At 23.2% G+C, this 23,116-nt stretch overlaps 6 protein-coding genes across 6 annotated transcripts; 3 read left to right on the top strand and 3 right to left on the bottom strand.

Annotated features, from left to right (window-relative positions):
- Nucleotides 1–266: 266 nt before the first annotated feature.
- PY17X_1027300 (DNA replication licensing factor MCM2, putative) lies at nucleotides 267–3,377 on the top strand (the record flags this gene model as incomplete). The annotated part of the gene is made up of 2 exons (XM_022956287.1): nucleotides 267–272; nucleotides 468–3,377. 2 exons carry the CDS (start codon nucleotides 267–269, stop codon nucleotides 3,375–3,377), a joined length of 2,916 nt encoding a protein of 971 aa, XP_022813348.1.
- A 546-nt stretch (nucleotides 3,378–3,923) lies between these two features.
- On the bottom strand, nucleotides 3,924–4,980 carry PY17X_1027200 (ATP synthase-associated protein, putative; the record flags this gene model as incomplete). The annotated part of the gene is made up of 4 exons (XM_724342.1): nucleotides 3,924–4,103; nucleotides 4,199–4,283; nucleotides 4,475–4,528; nucleotides 4,865–4,980. 4 exons carry the CDS (start codon nucleotides 4,978–4,980, stop codon nucleotides 3,924–3,926), a joined length of 435 nt encoding a protein of 144 aa, XP_729435.1.
- Nucleotides 4,981–5,674: 694 nt separating this feature from the next.
- Nucleotides 5,675–7,656, bottom strand: PY17X_1027100 (ubiquitin fusion degradation protein 1, putative; the record flags this gene model as incomplete). The annotated part of the gene is made up of 10 exons (XM_022956286.1): nucleotides 5,675–5,758; nucleotides 5,857–5,982; nucleotides 6,156–6,196; nucleotides 6,289–6,361; nucleotides 6,477–6,570; nucleotides 6,693–6,823; nucleotides 6,931–6,999; nucleotides 7,110–7,195; nucleotides 7,422–7,551; nucleotides 7,654–7,656. The coding sequence occupies 10 exons, from the start codon at nucleotides 7,654–7,656 to the stop codon at nucleotides 5,675–5,677; spliced, it is 837 nt and encodes a 278-aa protein (XP_022813347.1).
- Nucleotides 7,657–8,874: 1,218 nt separating this feature from the next.
- PY17X_1027000 (liver specific protein 1, putative) lies at nucleotides 8,875–18,789 on the bottom strand (the record flags this gene model as incomplete). The annotated part of the gene is made up of 1 exon (XM_022956283.1): nucleotides 8,875–18,789. One exon carries the CDS (start codon nucleotides 18,787–18,789, stop codon nucleotides 8,875–8,877), a length of 9,915 nt encoding a protein of 3,304 aa, XP_022813346.1.
- Nucleotides 18,790–20,794: 2,005 nt separating this feature from the next.
- On the top strand, nucleotides 20,795–21,749 carry PY17X_1026900 (conserved Plasmodium protein, unknown function; the record flags this gene model as incomplete). Its single annotated transcript, XM_022956282.1, has 3 exons — nucleotides 20,795–21,152; nucleotides 21,259–21,353; nucleotides 21,705–21,749. The coding sequence occupies 3 exons, from the start codon at nucleotides 20,795–20,797 to the stop codon at nucleotides 21,747–21,749; spliced, it is 498 nt and encodes a 165-aa protein (XP_022813345.1).
- Nucleotides 21,750–22,184: 435 nt separating this feature from the next.
- Nucleotides 22,185–22,595, top strand: PY17X_1026800 (uncharacterized protein; the record flags this gene model as incomplete). The annotated part of the gene is made up of 1 exon (XM_720530.1): nucleotides 22,185–22,595. One exon carries the CDS (start codon nucleotides 22,185–22,187, stop codon nucleotides 22,593–22,595), a length of 411 nt encoding a protein of 136 aa, XP_725623.1.
- Between the last annotated feature and the right edge of the window lie 521 nt (nucleotides 22,596–23,116).

Genomic DNA, 23,116 nt, shown 5'->3' with positions numbered 1-23,116 from the left:
GTTACAAAAATAATACTGTAAAAATAATAAATAATAATAAGATTATAAAAACAAAATACTAAAAGAGAATAATAAACAGTAAGATAATAAATATATTATCCAAGTATAATAATTTTTTTGAGAACATATATTTTTAATGGATTTTATGGCGAAAAAAAAAATATTATATATATATAATTTATAAACATAAATACATCATTTGAAAATCATCTTTTAAAAAAAAAACCAAAAGATAAATATCTCAGTCCCCCCATTATAATTTAGAAATGGATGTAATAATACACACATTATACCCACATATATGTGTTTATTTGTTTAATTGTTTATACATTTTAAGAGAATGAAGCAAATACACATTCTTAGTTTAATAAATATTTCACATTACATTTGCTTATATACACACACAAGCTTACACGTTTATTCATAAGTATATATTTTTTTTATCTTCTCTTTCTTTTTGATTTTAGGATAAAAAAAAGGTAGATGATGAATTAGAGTCCAGCAAATATGACATTGATGAAGAAGATCTCCTCGAGGATGAAGGCAGATTAAATGAAGAAGAAAGGCAAGCAGAGTTAGAAGGATCAGATTTATTTGAAGAAGATGATGGGTTTGTTTTTGGAGAAGAAGATGAAAAAAAAGAAATTCAAAAACTTCGAAATCTTGGATTAGATAATGACGAATATGATGAAGATTTTATTGATGATGAAGTAGATTATGAAGATAATTTAAAAGCAAGAAGAGCTGCTGAAAGAAATATACAATTGCAAAGAAAACAAGAAGGACGATATCAAAAAAATAAATTTTGGAAAGCTCTAGAAAATCATTTAGGAGATGATGAAGAAGAAGATATTTTCGATAAAGTTGCTGAAAAGGTTGCAAAGCGAAGAGAAAATCTTCATTTATCATCAGATGAAACAGATATACCAGATTTATCAAATTTAGAAAGTGCAAAAATATGTTTATCAGTTAATCCAAAAGATGTTATATTTGATGAAAGATACCAACAAGCTGCAGATACATGTTTTCGTTATTTTTTACATCGATTTTCTTTAAAAGATTCAATGGGTGTAAATATTGGCCAATCACCACATTTAGAAGATAATGAAACTGAAAATATGAATGATTATAATCAATATTATATTGGAAAAATTGAGAAAATGATATTAAATGATAAACATACGTTAATTGTATCAGCAAAACATTTAATTCAATTTCACTGTGAAAATTTAGTTCAATGGATAGAATTTAAACCTGAACAAATTTTAGAAGTTTTACATGAATGTTTAATGGTTGAAGCATATAGAATATCTCCTAAATTATATAAAGGAAGAATATGTAAAGTTGTATTAAAGGATTGGCCTTATTCGACACAATTAAGAAATTTAAGATGTACAGAATTGAATACATTAATTAAAGTAACAGGTGTATGTATTAAAAGAGGATATGTGTTGCCAAAGTTAAGAGTCATGTATTTAAAATGTAATTCTTGTGATACTACTTTATCAGAAGTACCTATATATTTTTCAGATGGAAAAAAACCTGTATTACCTCGAAGATGCCCACATTGTCAATCTTCTACATTTTCTGTTGATAGAATTAAAACTGCATATACCGATTATCAAAAAATTACTTTACAAGAATCCCCAAATTCTGTACCAGCTGGTAGAGCACCTAGACAAAGAGAAGTTGTAGTTACTGGTGATTTAGTAGATAAAGTTAAACCAGGTGAAGAAGTTGAGGTTTTAGGTATATATAAAACAAAATATGATATTGGATTAAATATTAAATATGGATTTCCAATATTACAAACAGAAATTGAAGCTAATAATATTGAAAGAAAAGAAGATATACAATTAAGCGAGTTAACAGACGATGATATTAAAGATATTATTAAATTATCAAAAGATCCAAACATAAGAGAAAGAATTATTACATCTATTGCACCAGCCATTTGGGGGCATAAAGATATTAAAACATCTATTGCATATGCATTATTTGGTGGTGTTCAAAAAGGAGGCGATAAAAATAATGCAAAAAGTAATGAATCTGGTAATTTTGGTATACAAAATAAAGATATATTAAATAATTTTAAAGGGGGACATACTATAAGAGGTGATATTAATGTATTATTGTTAGGAGATCCTGGTTTAGGGAAATCTCAAGTATTACAATATATACATAAAACAAATTTAAGAACAATTTATACAACAGGTAAAGGTGCTTCTGCTGTTGGATTAACTGCAGGTGTAAGAAAAGATCATACAACTAATGAATGGACATTAGAAGGAGGAGCATTAGTTTTAGCAGATGAAGGAATATGTATTATTGACGAATTTGATAAAATGACAGATAAAGATAGAGTTAGTATACATGAAGCAATGGAACAACAATCTATTTCTATTTCTAAAGCAGGTATTGTTACAACATTAAGAGCTAGATGTGCAGTTATTGCAGCTGCAAATCCTATATATGGTCGATATGATCCTACACTAACTTTTAAAGAAAATGTCGATTTATCTGATCCAATTTTAAGTAGATTTGATTTAATTACTGTTTTAAGAGATATACCTAATGTTGATGAAGATTTTTATTTAGCTGAATATGTTGTTACCAATCATCAACTAAATCATCCAAAAATTGAAAATACTCAAAATTATCAAAAAAGAATAGAAAATTTAAAAAATGTAATAGTTTCATCTTCTGCATATGAACCAATACCACAAGATTTATTACAAAAATATATTATATATGCTAGAACTAATTGTAAACCTAGCTTATCAGATGTCCCATATGCAGAAATTAGTGCAAAGTTATCAAATTTTTACAGTAGAGTAAGACAAAAAGCTAGCGCATCTGGTGGTTATCCATTGACATTAAGACATATCGAAAGTGTTATCAGAATTGCTGAAGCAAATGCTAAAATGAGATTGTCTCAACAAATTGTTTCAAAAGATGTAGACTATGCTATTGCAACTTTATTAGAATCATATGTTTCATGTCAAAGATTCGCAGTAGCAAAGCAATTGAGTAAAGAATTTGCTAGATATAGAGCATTGTTTAGAGGAGGTCATGAAGTTTTATGTGAACTCGTTAGAAGAGCTATGCAACAAACTATTCAAAGAGAAAATTTGAAAAATGTATCTGCCAGAGATTTTCAAAATGATACAGAATCGGGTACAGAAAATGAAACAGAATTTCTAAACCCTAATAATGTATTTTTACCACTTAATATTTTTATGAAAACAGCTATGCAAAATAAGTTCTCTGAATATCAGATTGTCAATTGGATGAAATCGAAAGTTTTTAACGAGCATTATTCGGTTATAAAAAGAGATAATGTTGAGGGAATAATAAGTAAGAAGTTTAAAGTTTAAGCACTACCAAATTAATCAACCGTTATACAAAATGTGTGTATGGGTATATATATTCCTTCCTTTACATATTTAATGCATATTTTATATACCTTTGATGAAACATTGTTAATTCCTGAAAATTTTTATTTTTTTTCTTTTCACTTTTTAACACACTTGTGAACTATTTTGCTTATAAATTCAATCCACATATTATTATTTATGTACGTTTCCCCTAATTTTTTTAACACATACTAAAAAATTATCGATTAAAATATTTTAATTCTACAAAATGATGGGATATTTTCACATAATTGTTATAAATCTCTTTGCATTTTTCCTTTTTCGATGTCCCCTTTATCATATATAAAATTCGCTGAATTAATAATTTTGTAAATTATCATGACAATAATTATGTTATATATTTTTTATTAGAAGGATAAGTTTTAGTACACGGTTTTAAAAGTGTATCATTATTTTTTCAAAAATATTAAAAAATAGTATAAAAAAAAAAAATATTTTATAACACTATAAAAAAAAAGGTGCAACAACCATTTTATTCCATATGTTTCACCATTTATAAGCTATAAAATTTTCCTTAAAATTCTTCAAGTGTAATGTTTCTTTCATTTTTCCTAAAAATGTTGCAGTATTAGAATTATTTCGTTCGGGGGCTTCAATTGGTCCTATAGTTGCATTATTAACATTATATTTGTCCAAGTGCTTTTTCGAAATTAAATATTTATTGTCCTATATTAATGTGTTAAAAAGGGAAAGGTATAAAAAAACATGTATTAAAATAACAATTTTTGCCAATATATATATATATAATTCTATTATATTACATCTATTAATATATGTGGTCCATCTGGTCTATTGCATTCTCGAAATAAGAGAAATTCCTTAGAGCAAATCGATGCGTCTGGTGATCTATTAAAAAAATGGCACCAAAAAAGAATTTTAAAAGAAGATAAAATAGGACTGCCAATTATGCTGAATTTTTATTATTTGTTTTATAAGCATATAAATTGTAAATCAATAAGTATTTTACTGGGCTTTTTGGATAAATAACTACATTATCTTTCGCTTTATTTATAGTTTAATAATTTTAATAGAATTACCTTGAGCATTCCATCAGATTGTTAATTTCATTTATACAATAACTCTTCCCAGTCCTATAAGTAATAATATACATACACAAATGCATAAATATAATATAAGTATAAATGGTATAATTAAATTATTTTTTCAACCATTTCAATGTATCTATATACAAATAAATGATGCACACACAATATAATACACATAGCAATATGCTTATATGTATCAATTTATGTATGCTGACTTTGTCATATAAACATACATAGATATATATAATATATGCTCTCATAAACATCAACAATGGAAATGTTTTTATTTTTTTAAATGTTTAAAAAGTGTATAAATATATATATAATATATTTTCTTAGCATATAAACATGGTAATATCATGTATGTGTTATTGTAATTACGTTTTGGAACATCCCCTTAGTTCGGTTTCTATATCTTTACACTTGCTTAGACTTCTCTTACTGGCATTTAAGCATGTATAATATTTTGATTTCACTTCTTCACATTTTTCATTCATCGTATAAAAATAATTTTGCTTCTTTTTGAAATATTATTATTAAGGAAAGGGATAAAACAAAGGGTAATTTTAAAGATAAAGTAAATTTTGTTTTTTTGTATATTATTTTACAAAGTAAACTATTTTACAGCTTTTCCCTTTTTTTAAACCCCATAAATAATAATTGTTATATTTTGCTTATTTTTCTATTCATTTAGTCAATCATCTTATTTTATTAACCTCATTTTTTTAATAAAAAAAAATATATAATATATATTATTGTAAAAAAAAAATGAAATATTAACGATATGCCTTTTTATTTATATGTATTACACTTTTATGCTGTGCTTTTTTAAACATTATTTAAATGTAAAACTGTTACATACATGCACGCATATTTGTTTCTCTTACCATTCTATATATACAATAAGCTGGAAATTATATTGTACATTCATATTTAAAATACTTTTAAAAAATGTGATTTATCGATGATTTTTTATTAGTTTATTTTGTTTATTTTTTACATTTGATGCATAAATGTGTTATTATAACATTTTGACAAAAAAATAATTTGTAGCACATATAAGTATTATTTAAAACAATGAATAAGAATTAAAAAAAAAAATATGCTAATATTAATTAAGTTTATAAAAATTAATGAAAAACACACATATACACACGATATATATAAATGTATGCATATAAAATTTTTATTTTAAAATTTCCTTTCTATAAATTTTCCTATTATTCCAGGAATACGTCCTTTTTTTAGTAGGTCTTCATATTCAGCACATTTGGTCTAAAAATAATTTAATAAATATATACATTTCAATGAATATTAATATTTTTAATTTTACATAATTATTTTTTTTCATTGCTTCTTCTTTTGTTTATTACCCTAACACCACCAACAAGTTTCTCTTTCCATGGTTCAGGATTTTCAATAATTTTTTGTCGCACCTTTTCTGTTTTAACATTTTTACAAGCTTTTCCATCTGTTCTTTGCCCTTTCCCTTTGAATTTCTAAAAATTTCCATAAAACATATATTTATGTTTTCCTTATATATATTACTATTGGGATTTATGCATACATATCACATTCGCATCAATATATAAACATCCATAAAATGTTTTTTTAAAATCCAAAAATAATATATAAAATAAATTCTGTTATTTGTTATAATTCTTTTTCTTACACTTTCCTCAACGGGTATAATTTCTTCTACATATTGCACCTCTGAAATGGATGTTATACAAATAGAGGGATATTTTAATAAAACATATATTAATAAAAATAAATGTATATTTTTTAATCATTATTATGTTTACTCTCAAAGGGTTCCTCAAACTCTACTTCAACATCAGTCTCAATAATAGTACAAGCAAAAGCAGGTTTTAAATCCTAATTAAAAAACAAAAATGTGTATATATTCTCAATATACTATTAGTCAAGGATTCAGAAAATCGATTATATGTACATGAATATATACATAATGCATCTCATATTTATATCATACCACAATTTTAATTTCGTAAGTCTTTCCCAAATAATGTATCACAATATTGTCACCAATAGTTAGTGTTGCATAATTTCTTAGAGCTGTTTCTAAACTGAAAAAATAAAAATGATATTAAATAAAATAGCATAAAGATATCATAATTTGCATATTAAAATTTAGCTATTGTTTTATTTATTGCATATAAATCGTAAAATATTCAATTTAAAAACATACACAGTTCTATGATTAGATAATTCCATAAAATCCTTTGAGCAGGGTTTTAACTTGACGAAAGTACCTTTAGGTAGACTTATACTTGTAACCCTTACTATATCTCCTTCTTTTAGGCATAATTGTTGCATCATCTAAAAATTTAGGATCATATATAAGTATGTGTTAGAATGCTCAGGGTTGTTTTATCAATTTAATAAGGTATTTATTTACTTGCTTATTTAATATTTATCTCTTTTACCCAATATGGCATGTGGCATGTTCCTTCGTCGGAAATGAATTCAAGAACACCACTATGAGTTCTCTTTTCCTAAAATTGGTTTTATAAGTTATAATTTATTTTTACTATGCTAAGCAAATATAATATATATATACTCTTATTATAATTAAAAACAATAGGAGAAATATAATAATAAATACCGTATATGGATTGGACACTTCGAATAACATGGGCCATGATATATGTCTTCTAGCCAACGCGTTTAAAGCAGTTTGTGGCAATATAACTATATTTGAAAATATATAATTTGATGTGGCAAAAAATTACAAAGAAAGAATAAATAGGTATATACATATATTATTAACAACCAAAATGCTGCATTTTTTGAATTATTTTTTGAGGTTATAAAAAAATGAAAATATGTAATAAAGTAATAAATCAACATTTGCTACAAATATATATATATATTGTATATCATATAAAATATTATAAATCCGCTATATAGTTAGTACTTTTGTTGCCATTTTCCATATCATCTTTTCCAATAAAAGATACCGGATAACATGTATATTCTTCGGTAAAGGGCTCAGATATATTTAAAAAATCATTTCCCAAAAAATTGTTTAAGTTATTAAAACTCCACTATAAAAATAAAGACATATTTTACATTTCTTATTTATCTTTTTTTCGCTATATAATTTTTATGCAATTTTAATTTATAAAAAACTCTATATTTATTCTTACCATTCTTGTAGAAAGAAATGTATATGAGAAAAATCAAATTATTTTTAATCAATTGATTATTTTATTAACTTTTCTTTTTTTCTTAAACGTAATTGTATAAAAAATTTTACCAAAAAAATATACATATATATAGTATGCTTTAAATTTGTATGGGAAACAAAATGTGCAAATATTTTTAAAAATACATATATTACATAATTATGTATAACAAATTGTATAAAAATAAGTTATATTCTCATAAGTATATCTCAATCTAATCATTGTTTAGCAGAGAAATCTTTGAAAACATATATACTATATATAATTGACTGCTAAGAAATGGAGCCATTTGTGGGTTATAAAAAATACAATATATACATATGTAAATATATATTTTTTTGAGATTATAAAAAATAAATAACTGTTTTTTGCGTACGATGTGAATTATTTTACTTTACACTTTTGTTTTATTTTATTTTATTTTATTTTAATTGTAAATAAATAGGAAAAGGGAAATGCATTCATTAAGAATTTAGTTATATTTTTTCCTTTTTTAATTCGTGGGTATAATCATTTTTTAAAATATTTAGTTTGATTTTCCTATATAACAATAATATAAATTTTTTCATATAGTTTATTTTATTTCGTAAAATATGGATATTATTAGTTTTGAAAAAACCCTAAGCACGATATTATGCCAATTAAGGTAAATAATTTATACTGTGAATTTTATTAATGAAGTAGTTGTAATTTTTTAATTATTGCAAAGACGTTTATATAGACTATTTTTTATTCTGTATAATATCGTCATATGATATTAAAAGTAGACATATCGACTTATTGCATATATATATATAATGGTTTATTTCATAATTTCCCCTTAAATACATGGAGACAATGTTTTTTAATATGAGATATACCGACTATATGTATGCAAAATGAATAAATATGAAGAGAATGAAATTGCTCATTAGGAAAAAAACGTGATAAATAAATATAATGGGCAAAAATTATATGTAAATATATGTATCGATTTGTACACAAGCATGGGAATATCCACATACGATTTGGTGTAATATATCGAAGGGACTTGTGTAAAATGATATTATATACAATAGCTATAAAATTTTAAATATTCAAATTCACAATATATGGGCAAAAATATGTACATTTAAATGCAATAATGCATTTTTCTTTAAAAATTAAGTTATATATGTTTACTATTTAATTGCTTTAGTAATTTTAGAAGATGGAAATAGAAAAATCAATAACAGCCTTCGAAAAGTTGGTAATAAAATTATCATATATATATTCTGGGAATTTTTCAATTTCGTCCATTTGAAACACTAATGATGCATTATAATAAGTTTTAAAAAACTTAGATACTGTTAAGCTTTGTAAAGCATTTGAACTTATTTTATGTATTCTATTTAGCGTTGAATCATATATAACAATTATCATATCAATATCAAATTCATAAAAATTTGTATTAATATTATTATCAGGTATACTTTTGATATATGATTTAAACAAAGAAACTAAGTACTCTTTTATAGACATTACAAAAGCGTTTGCTGGTACATTATTAACTATTATTCTTGGAAATGATTCATCATTTAACTTAATAATAGTTTCAGAATTTATTTGTAAACTTATTGGAACTTGGTAATAATTTTTATTTAGATCAATTAATGGGGGATAGCAACTTAAGTTCATATTTTTGGGTATATCTATATTATAAATATGATTTTTTTTTATAATTTTTAACATAAATTTTTCTTGTGAATATTTTAAAACTAATTTATGTATAAATTCTACATTTTCATCTGGATGAATATCTACAAATTTATTACCATCCAATACATATACAAGTGTATAAAAAGAAGATATTTGATCATATTTTAATCCTTGAATATGACATCGAGCTTTAGATAATTCACTTAACAAGCTAGAAACTGTCATATTCTTATATGCATTTTTTACTAATAATCTTGTCTTATCATCATTATAAATATAAAATTCTGTAAAATTATGTTCATATAAATCAGGGAAAGAATAAATATGTGTTATGTTAAATGATTTATTATCTTTTGTTTCAAACCCATTATATATATTTAATTCGTTACTGTTATGAATATCAAAATATATGTTAAGTCCGAAAGATAATAAACATTGAATATGAGGTATTGTATTTTTAAGTTCTTTTTTATAACTAACACACTTTTTATCAATATGAGATAATTCGAATAATTTATATAAATATGGTAATATATTTACATGTTCTAATATATTTTGAATTAATATTTTCTCATTTACTCTATAATCTATATATGGTAATGTTAATGCATTATTATAGTAATCTTTTATGACTATTGAATTTGCTATAAATCCTAATATGCTATTTCTCCAAAATATAGAAGATGCATTTAAAGAAGATATAATATCATTACATTCTTCCATATCTTCATCATTTTTTAATTCTTGACACGATATATTTAGTTCAAGAGAAACTAAATCGTTTATTGTTTTTACTTTTTTACTATCTTTCTTTTTCAATTTTAATACAAATTTCATAGCCTGTTTAGAGCTATCATTTTTTGTATTCTCGTCATAAAATATCTTATTCTTTAGTAAAAGATTATTTTCATTTAAACACAAACTACTATCATAAGAGCATCCGTAAATTGACAAATAATTTTTACCTAGTATTTTAAAAAGGTTATATTGCAATAATGTCAGCATAAAACTTGGACTTATATAATCCGGAAAACCATACATTGTAGTTACATTATTTTCAAACTCACTAATTTCCGTACTTATTGATATATAATTTGTTTGGAAATTTATCAATACTGGTATATAGCTTATTCTAGGAATAATATAATTATTAATATCATTATTATCGGGTTTATAAATAAATGTTAAATTATGTCCTTCATTTAAATGATCCTTAAAAGTGTCGATTATTTGTTTAGCTTTATCGCTTTCTTCTGCAATTATATCTATTTTAGATCTATTCCCAATAAATGTAAACAAATCTTTCCACTTGTAAATATTTGTTGTTATAGATTGAAAAATTTTAGCAAATAAATCTTCCATTTGCAAATTAATATTAAAATTTTTTATTCGAATTGTTCTAATAGCAGTTGGGAAATGAATATTAATATCGAAATTTATTAATTCTTTGATGTCAGTTTTGTTATAATTACTTATATTAGATTCAATAAAATGCGAATATTTATAAAAATCAAATTCAAAATGGCTCATATTACCATAAAAGTTTTCAAAAGATTCTATTGTTGTTATATAATTAATATTTCTTAAGGCTATATGATAAGACAATGAAGCAATAAATGATAGCTGACTATTTCCATAATGTATATATACAGGATCACACTCAGGATATATACAAATAGATGTATTATCTCTCATGAAATTTATAACTTCTGAATTTTTTGTTAAATAATTTATTATGTAAGTAATTAAATTATCTTCTGTAATTGATAATGGAATATTTTTTAATTTTATATTTTCTAAGTTATTATTTTTCTTTACATATAATGGTATTTCTTTTTTAATAAATACATTATTTTTCATGTCTATTTTTGTATTATTTAAAATTAGGTGAATAATATTAAAAGGTTCATCATCATTATCATCATTTGTAACAGATACAATAGATGGTGTGTTAATAAAATAATAATTTATAACATATTCTATATTTAATTCTTTGGGTATAGTTAAATATGTATCATTATATATAATTTTTATTTCTAATTCTAAATCGTCAGCATTTCGTATTTTACAATTTTCCTTTAACACCTTTTTAATGTATGTTAAAACATCTTCTACTGTGTAACTTTTAGGTATATTACAAATTGTTGATGTACCAAATATATTCTTATCATATAATCCCGCATTAAATTCAAAACGTAATACTGACAAATCTATATCCACATTGTCTTCCTCTTCAGAGTTTATTTTGTTTTTCAATTCATTTAAGACTGTATCGTTATTATTTTTTTGATTATCATTGTTATTTCTGTTAATAAGAGCATCAATATTATCCCCTATTGTATTATTTATACCATACTCAATTTTGATAGAACCAAATTCTATGTGAAAAGTACATGGATCATTTTTTTTGCATAACGTAAAAATTTCGCTAGCTGTTCTACCATATGTTATAATACCTGAATGGTCATTTAAAACATGTTTTTCACTACCTTTAATTATATAAAAATCGACATATTTGTATATCCATTTTCTTTGATATCCAACTATATAGCGTAAAAGATCGATTATATACATATTATAGGGGATATTTGTAACATTAAAAACTTTTTTTTTATTTTGATTTAGTATAATATTAAATATAATACTTCCTTTTGTTTCACTAACACTTAAAGCAGTTATTTTTTCTGATTTAAAATCATAATTTTTATTCGCCAAATTTTTAAATATGGCATCTAAAGAATTAAATTGAGGTTTATGAACTAAATACAAATTTGTTCTATCTAAATCAATTAGTCCTGTTAATTCACCAATAAATACAACATTTTGATCTATTATAGTTTTTGTTTTTAACAAGTTAAACGATTCTTTGTTTAATAAAAGAAATTCATCTACAACATGTTTTGTATTAATATGATTCGATTTAATTAACAAGAAAGCAATTATGTCTTTGTTAGTTGCACTTAAGGGTATATTAAAAATAGTAACAGGACTATAGTCATTACCATCAAATACATTAATTGATATTGTATATCCAGTAACACTTATATTATTATAATCTATATGTCCTTTAGATAAAATTTCTCTTAATACATTATCATACAGTTGCATTGCTTTTAATTCAGCATCGTGCATTTTTATAGAATTTGTTTCAGGTATTTTGTCTATTTCTACGAATTTCTTTTTATTATTACTATAACCATGTTTTTTATCTACAGAAACAAATGTACGTAGTTGTGCTTCTTTTCCTGAACTAATATAATCTTTTATATTTTTTATTTCTTCGTTATTTAAAAATAATGAAAATTTTATTTTTTCATCTTTAGGAAAATTTTGCCATTTAGAGTACATGTCTAAAAGAATCGTTTTTAAAAGCTTATCTGGAGTTATATTTTCAGGTGCATTGGTTATATTAATTAATTTATTTTCATTTTTATAATTAACATAAAAGCTTAATAATCCTACTGGATTTGAAAAATCAATAACTTTTGGTAATGAATCGAAACTAAACATGGCATATTCATAATAATATGTACTATTTTTAATATGTGTCAATTTTTCTGGATATGCTTTAACTAAACATAAGTTATTTGATCCAATAATTTTTAATATCTTTTCAATAGTATATCCTGGTTTTGTAGAAATATAATAATCACGATTAATCATTGCATCTTTATCTTTTGGGACTATTACAAATAAATTATATAATCTTTCTGGATCTTCTATTGATATATTAAAAGATCCTTTTAATAATATATTTACAAATTTCCATACTAATAAATTTAATGGTACATTTTTTATTTTTATTTTTTTGGAATTATTTCCTAAATATAATTCGATATTTTTTACCTTTGTAGATGATTTATTTATTTCAACTATAATATTTTCACTTGAACATTTTCCCGATATTTTGAGTAAATCTTCCAATATTGGTTGCATCATTTTATTCGAATTCAATTTTATTTTATAAAATGTGTTCACCATATTAAGTAAAAATAGGTTATATGTTTTATTACTATTTCTAGTACAACTACTTATAAAACTAAAGATACTTATACTTTCTTCATATTCTTCTTCTTCATAAATATAATCATCTACATTACTATTGGGGTTATATGCACTATCATTATTAATATCATTAGCAGATGGATTTTGAAGATATTTTTCATTATACGTAAAAAAGAACTCATTCAAAAAAGAATCTGATAAAAATGCATTTGTATGATGTAAAAGTAAATATTTTAAATTCATAAAAGACATATGTATGGGTATATTATAAAGTGTATAAGGGCTGTAATTATAATCAATATATATGTCTAACTTTTTAATATAAATATTATTATTTGATAAATCAATAATTAAATTAGACATAGCTTGATAATATCTTTTTGTTAAAAATTTATCATGAATAAACATTGTATATAAATAGTTGTTATCCATTTTTATTTCGTGAATCAAAACGTTATCTTCAATGTATTCCCATTCATTGTCTATTAGATTATATATTTGTAAACTTGTTATAATATCTAATTCATATATGTCTAATGCTTCATTCAATATATTTTTTACTGTATTACATAATTTGGATGCTGTATAATTTTCTGGTACATTCATAAAACTTATTTTGTTATAAACAAAATTATAATGTTCATCTATGTGGAATATTGGAAATTCTAAATATATATCTTTTGATTTTTTTAAATTGATTGTCAATGGAATTTTTATATATTTCAAATTATCTACACCACTACAATATTCACTATTTTTATTTTTTATCAATAAATATTCATCTTTGCTATTAAGATTTTTTAATATATCCAATAATTTTATATGTTTTTCAAAAAATAAAGCACTAATAATATTTGATTTTTTATTATAAGAATAATATTCTAAACAATCAAATATATCAAATGGGGATATTCCTTTTTTATACGATTTTAAGTCTATAAAATTTGAAGGAACATGTATTATCTTATTCATAATATCCATTATAAACAATTTGAATGTATAATGTTTGAATAGAATTCCATCTAATACAGTTATTTTTCTATCCGTATTATCTATATATATATCAATCTTATTATAATTATTTGGAGTAGTGTACTGATTATCACTTTCAAAAACGGTTTCCTCCTCATTTTTGTGGTCTGCATTATTTTCGTCAATTGTTTTCGCCTCTGTGCTATTAGAAGAAATGTTTGAATCCTCAGAACACCCGCTTATTTTCCCCCTTAAGTTGGTGTCTTCTATTCCATTTTTCATAATTCCATCAGCTTTTATTTCTTTTTTAGTAGTATAATATATTTCATTTTTTAATAGTGCATTACTCAATTGCTGATTTTTTAAAATCGAAGAATCTCTCAATTTTTCTTTATCACCATATTGAGATTTATTTAATTCCAATTCAGTATTTGTAGCTTCTTTTCCTTCTTTTACATCTAATGCAGATTCAATATATGGTGTATCATTATTTGATTCATATAAATAGTTGAAAATTTGGGGCTCTATACTTATACCAGCATCATCATGTACAGATGCTATTAAAATTTTCATATTCATCCTTTTAATATAATTATACAAATCATTTGCAGTTCTTATAGATGATGGTATATCTTCTAATTTATTTGGATCATATTTCTCAATATCATTAGGTATAAGGAATAATTTAAAATCATCTATTGATTTTCCATTAGTATTAGAAATAGCTAAAATACTTGATTTAAGCATATTTAAATCAGAGTCTATGTCAGATGTAATATGAATTGCCTTTTTGGAAATGTTATTATTTTCAATATAATGTATAGGAATATTATGAACACTAAAATATTTATCCATATATTTTCTCATTGTCTCATTAATTATTTCACATCCATTCTGATCAATGGTAATAAACTCGCTTTGGTCATCTGATTCGTTTACTATATTATCTTTATCATTAGTTTTTCCATTTATTCCATTTTCTTTACTATTCTTTTTTATTATTATTTCTATAGCATCCCCATTTTCTGCATTACCCTTGTTAACATCAACATTTTTATGGTTATTCTTAATTTCCTTTAAATCCTCTTTTGATAATAAATCACCATATTCTGATAAAACTTTTGACAATTCATTTTGTGCTGGTGTTTTTTCACGTTCATTGTTAAATTCTTTTAATATTGTATCCAACAATTCATGCTTTTCTTCGTTATCTTTATTTAATTCAACTAACGAGTCTTTTCCATTATTTTTAGAATAATCATCTTTACTCGGTTCATGTGTATTTTCTTTATCGTCAAGCTCCTGTTTCTCATCCTGGATAGATGGTTTATCCGTTTTATTATATCCATCATCCAATTCTGATTCTAAATTTTCAAAACTACTATGAGAAGTATTTTCATATAAAGCTAAATCGTTTTCATTGTTGATGATTTCATTATTTTCATTTGAATGTTCCTCTACATTTTCATTTGAATTTTCCTCTACATTTTCATTTGAATTTCCCTCTACATTTTCATTATAATAATAATAATTTTCATTTCCCTCGCTTATTTCTTTTATAACGTCTTCTAGCAAAATATATTTTTTATCTGGGGTAATAAAATAGATTGCCATATTTTGGGTGTCAAAAACAGAATATCGAAGCATGTTTATACAACCAGCATATTGAACTTGTATTCTTCCGAAGTCCACATCAAATCCTATAATATTTGAATCGGTAATAACTGGAAATAAACTTACTGCTGAGTCTTTTATTTTGTAATGGACATCTTTAAAAACAGTATTAAATAATTTTTTAAATAAAAACAATATATTTTTCTTGTTATCATCAGCACTTATCTTATTTGTTTTTATATATGCATTTATTACTGTTTTCTTTTTTGTAAATATTCTGGTTTTATACAAAAATCGTAGACTATAAAAGTTATCGATATTTCCATCATAATAACCATTATCATCGTCATCATCATCATCATCATCATTCTCACTCACATCACTTTCATCATCAGTATTATTGTTTAAAATGTCATAATACATTTTTTTAAAATATTCTATATTGTTTGCTTCTTGAGAAATGTCATTATCATCATAGTTATCAGAATCATCTGAACCTTTTACAATGTCTCTATTTTCTTTATTTTCTTTATTTTCTTTATTTTCTTCATTTTCTTTATTTTCTTCATTTTTTTCATTTTTTTCATTTTTTTCATTTTTTTCATTTTCTGAATTATTGTCGACATTTTCATGCAAAATTTTTATGTCTACGTTTTTTTTTCTATCATTTTTAATATACCTTTCCTTATTTACATTCTCAATAATTTCTTCATCAGCATATGCATAATCACTATTATTTTTTTTCAAGCTTATAGGATCAAAAATGCTACTATTTAATTTAATTGTTTCTCTCATTTTTATATTATAATTATCGAAATCATTATAACCATCATCGTGTATACATCCGAAGAATAGGCATTCACCAACATCGTTTTCACTTGCCCCTTCTCCAATTTGATACTCATTACTCTGTTCGTAGTATGTTTTATCCCTACCCTCCATTTGTTTGTGGATTGATTCATATAGTCTTTTATCTCTATGTTTATTCATATCCCTCACCTTAAAATATGGATCACCCTGTCCAGAATATCTGAATGACTCACAATTACAGTTATTAGGATTATGTGTATCTCTGACTCTATGTGTATATTTGTATGAAGGGAATACGTATTTGAATGTATGAAATTCATTATTAGGAGAAAAACAGTTTGAGCAATTGCAATAACCTTTACATGAATCTATATTTACCTTTTGACTATTAATTAAACAATTGCTAATAGCACTAGATGGCATGCAAACAATACATTTATTGTCATAAGTTAGATGCACAAAATTTTCATTGAATGGACATTTATTATGTATGTTTTTTTCATAATCATCACATGATAAGCAACGCATACTTTTTGATGGGCCATTAAAATGTATTAATGGTATAACATAATATAATTCATCATTCTTTTTAGAGTATTGTATACAATTTTTTGCAGAATCATTGTCATATATTATCCTTGCATCTTCAGATATGTTATTTTCGCTTGAATCATTTCCATCAGCTTTTTTTATTATAATTTTTTTGCAAACATCATTATTTGTTAATAAATGCGATTTTATTATAATTTCAAATAATATATTATTGTTATGTTTTTTATAACATGTCTCATTCTCATTATTTGAATTTATGAATTGGCTATTATACCCATTTGGTCTATTTTTGTGAATTAACCCATTTTGATGATTATAGTATTTTTCGGGTTTGTTCAAATAGGTATGACCCATTTTTTTCTGCAATAAATGGTTAATTCTAGATACTGAATCACTCTGTTCATTTTGTTTACTTATAGGATTTTTTTTAATTTTGCTTGAATATGTATAAACTGGGTCTGTATTGTATGCACCTAAGGAATATTCTTTTGCATTCTTCTCTTTTTCCAAATTATTATTCACATATGTATAAATTTTATTATCAACATCACTACTTTCACTTACATCATCATTAGGTTTAGGATTTGGCATTTTACTAATAGGAAGTTTCAACATAAATTTTTCTAGATCCATATTATTACGTAATAAATAAAAAAATTCACTTTTAGAATCTGTATAGTATTTTATCTCATTATTTTTGTATTTTTCTAAAGAATCTAAATTGAAATCAAGTAAAGGTGTATATAAATCCACTAATTTGTTAAACGTTTTAGGGACCGATTCCGTAGTAAATGGCATGTTATCTTTATAAATTCTTTGTCTTAAAATTTTAATAGATATCATATTATTTAATTCTTTTACACTGTCATCGGATAAATTAAGATCACCAGGGGCACCAAATAATAATGATTCACTAGAGGTACTATATGCTTTTAATTTTTTTCCTAAATTAGCTTTTCTCAATGCAATATCATTACTTTTTTTTTTTAAATTTTCAAGATCCCTTTTCATATAATAATTATCTAATTTTAACATTAAATTGCTCTTATTTGATTTTGTCTTTGTTATATCATTTCCATCATTTTCTTCATTATTTCCATCATTTCCTAAATGATTTTTTATGGCATCTTTAATGTATATAATTGTTTGTTCAATTTCTTTTTTTTTGGATAAGTCATCAGTTTCTTTATTTTTATCATCCAATAATTTTATCGTAGATAACAAAATATCAAGTGACACTGATTCTTTATTTTCTATTATAGATAATAAAGGCTTATTAACTTCAACCAAAATATCTCTATATTTCCCTTCTGTTATAACTTGAAGGCGATCAACTATATTGTCACTTTTATGTGCACTTCCTAGTAAGTTGTATTCTATAGTTTTCTTGGATAGCACATTATTGCGTAAAATGTATAAAAAAAATAAAGAATAAGCCAAAATTCGTTTCATATTTTTTATATACATAAAAAAATATTAAAAAAACAAATTAAAATAAAATAAAAACAATAATAGTAAGATGGTTTGCACTAATAATTACAACGGTTATGTTCCAAAATAAACAAACAACAAAATAGTATCATTCTCCTAGATAATTCATTCGCTCAATTTATACCTTTGATCTACGTATACATATTAAAAAACAAAACAAAATAAATACATTTAAATAAAATATGTGTGTTTTATTCGTTAAAGTTATTATGGGTGTATTATATATCTAATGAAAACTATGAGGGGAAAGTTGTATTTTTTTCTCTAATATAACAAAAGAATACAAAATTGTAAATATTTTTTTGTTCATTCAAAACTTTTACATATTTATTCATATAATATTTCGAGAAGTTTGTATTTTATATAAAATAATTTGACATATATTGGTTTTATATTTACTAAAAAGTGTGTATATAAATATATTTATTTATTCATTGTTTAGAAGATGATATGAGTTGTGACTAATCGACATCTCTATAACCATAATATTCACACAACTAAACAAGTGTGGTTCTATTAATAAAAAAAAAAATGGAAATTTTTTCTTTATCGTTTTTTTTCATTTTTAATTTTATAATAAATATTTTCTTTTCTAATTAGTTAAATAATTTAAATTAAAATAATTTATTTCTTTTGAGATCTCAGATAATCGATTTGTTCTATTTAATTTATCAAAAATTGCATGTGCACATATCGTATCAAAAATAGACACTTATGTGGTTTATATTATTACAATTTCTTAATGCACACTAAGCATGCAAAAGTATAAAAAAAATAATAAGATTAGTAAAAAATATATATATTATTCTTCATAATTGGTGAGTATTTCACTTTTAATAGCGTATTAATAATTTGAGAATAACACCATAAATGTTGTAAACAATTTAAGTGGTTATACATATCTATAACATAAAAAAATGAAAGGATATATTTAATTGTTTACTATATCACATTTTTCTAAGAGGCAACTTATACATTGTTATTGTAAGCTAATCAATAGCTGATAGATTCATGTGTTTCATATGAAATATTCATTGGTATATATTAATAGATCTAGGTGTATATGGAGGTTCCTATTATAATTTACTTTGTTGCATATAAAAATATAAGAATCCAGTTATATAGAAACCTTATATCCATTTGACATTTTTAACTAGCATTTAAGCTACTTACCCTTTTTTTACATTTTATGAAGAATACAGCAAAATTTTGAAAAGAAACCTATTTGAAAAAAATAATAAAAAAGCAAAGAAACGAAAAATGATCTCAATTTTCTTTTCTCTATATTATATGTATTTAAATGAAAACCTTCTTTTTCTCAAAAATGTCGTGTAAAATTTACATTTTCCCTTAAAATCCACTTAAGCTCATAAAGTGGCTTGCTTTTTATCCTAAAGTAAATTCACACCTTTTCAAACATCGTTAAATATTTTATTGCACATTAATAAAATATTTAAATATATCAATATTTCTAAACGTATTAATATAAATTAATGTTATATTGCTATTATTGCATTTTTGTTGTTTAATACATTACCAACTTAATTATTCATGTGCTGTTTCAATTTAATATGAGAATAATTCTTCGAAAAAAATATATTACTCTTAATATTATCATTATATTATTTTTTTTATAACATATAATTTTTTAATAACTAAAAAAAATATATAATAACATAATAAATGAATAACGAATTAAGCGAAATGATAGGATCCGCTGCATTAGTGTAAAGCTTATTTGTATGAAATCCTTCCGTTTAGCAAAAATAACATAAGGTATGACTGACATTAACTGATTTGAAATGATAACCTTTAAGTTACATGCTTTATTATTAGTAATAAAAATTTACTCTTTTTATAATACTATCATATTGACATAAAAGGACAATAGGCCAAATAATAATATAATTTGGGTTTTAATTTACCTTTTAATAATAATTGTAAAAATTAAACCGTTAAAAGCTTAAATATCTAAGCGGAAATGAAAGAAAATAAAATAAATGATGAGCCTGAAACAAAAAAATGCGACATAATACATAGAGGAAGCTTATTAGATGATCAATTCAAAGAAACTCTATCAAATAAATTTCTATTGTATAATGATGAAAGCCATCAAGACAAAGAAAAAACTTCTTCGCAAGAAAAAATAAAAAAGGAAAAACCAAAGATTAACAGAAGTTTAATAGGCAGTTTTTCTACAGATAAATATAAAAATTTCTTATCAAAAATTGAAAAATCCAATGAAAATATCAAAAATATGGATAAAGAAAGTGTGAGAATCGACAAAGATATGTTTGATCAATCACATGACAATATTGACGAAAATTGTGTTGTTATGGGTAATTTTATTTTCTTACTATTATTCCTTTACCATTTTAATAACTAAAATTTTGGGGGGAATTTTAAAAATTATGAAATATGTTATTTTTATTTATATTTTTGTAGACGTATCCATGGGTATTTTTGATGTGTGCAACGAAAATTTGAATGACAATGAACTTAGGGAAAAAAACATTACAATATCTGAAGTTCCAAGCCAAGTAAACAACCAAAAAATAGTAAAAAAAAATTATATGATGGTTATTCGAATATTTTCACAAATAAATATATGTATATAATTGTTTGATAATTTATAAAATTAATTGGGTGTAGCTATATGATATGATAACATTTCTTAACATACCAATTAAAGATAACAATTATATAATAAAATATAAATAATATTAATAAAAAAAAAAAGCTATTTCTTTATTTAAAAAAATATTTTTAATATTTACATGAACAGACAGAATATATACAATAAATATATGAATTATATTAAAAAAACAACTAAAATTTTTTTTTTTTATGAACAATATAGCTAGTTTTTTTTTTTTTTGGACATATTACAGGAACCTAATGAGCAATGTGAACAAGAATTGATTGAAGAATTATGATAACCAATATAAAAAAAGTTATATTATGAGACATAATAATATTTAATAATGTTTGCAAAATAAATGTAATATATGCATAAATGTATTTTATAATTTTTATAAATTTTATAATTTTTATAATTTTTATAATTTTTATAATATTTAATACCATAATAAATTATTTCCAATTTCATCCAATTTTTTTTCCTTCGTAAAAAATAAAATAACTTGCATTCCACAATTATATTTTATGTCAAAATTGTTATTTTATTGAATTTATTTACAAACATATGAAAAAATATTTATATTTATATATTTTTTAATAAGTATTTATAAAAATTCGTTTTTGTGTATTATTTGGTTACAATCCTACATTGTTACATAAATGTTTTTATATGTATATATTCTTTTTTATACAGCATTAATATTATTATAAAAATTTTACCTACTTAAAAAATGTCTAGCGTTGATACTTTAATTAACGAATCCTTTTCCGCAGTAGACAAAAATGCCGACGGTTTCATTTCCAGCATCGAGTTAGTATATGCCCTAAGATGTATTGGGATATCACCAGATACTGAATATCTCTACAGTGAAGAATATAAAGTTTATTCAATAACCGAATATTCTAAAATCGCAAAGAAACACTTAGGTAATTCTACACCAAAAGAGAAAGTCATAGAATCACTAAAAGTATTAGATAAAAAAGACACCGGTAAATTGTCAGTAGATATTTTAGTTTTTTTGGTCAGAACAATGAGTGATATTTTGGTAGAAGATGATTATCAAGAATTTAAAAAATACATTGACCCTAAAAATGAAGAATTTATAAGTATACCAGAACTCGCAGATAAAATATTATCTTAAAGTGAGAATATAGAAACACATTAACTAAAATCATAATGATATATAACTAGGCCGAATTATTCATATATTTACCTTAAATCCTTTATAAATAAATATAATTATATAATATTTTTTACTTATATATAATTTTATGTCGCTTTAAATTGTTTATTTTGCATATTTTTTATCTTATAATAATGTTCCGAGTTTAACAATTTAATTAAAAATTATATTCATTGTTCTCTCTAATTATTTGTTATTAAAACTTATATATCATATATGCTTAACGAACAGCATACAAATTTTGTTTTTTTAATTACAATTTATATAATTTGTCTGAAATACGCTCATGTCTTATACCTTGTGTATATACACATGCATAAAATATAACATTTGAAAAATAACATACTTTCATATTTGTCTAAAATTATAAGGACATTTTTGTTATTAAAATAATTCATCTATATTTTATTAAAACGAAATAAAATCATAATTTAAATACCACTATAAAATTTACACATGCCTATTAATGTTATTAGGTT

The sequence above is a fragment of the Plasmodium yoelii genome, assembly GCF_900002385.2.
Source record: "Plasmodium yoelii strain 17X genome assembly, chromosome: 10".
Lineage (NCBI taxonomy): Eukaryota > Apicomplexa > Aconoidasida > Haemosporida > Plasmodiidae > Plasmodium > Plasmodium yoelii.
Note: the sequence above shows the minus strand (reverse complement) of the source record. Positions and strands in the feature narration are given on the sequence as shown.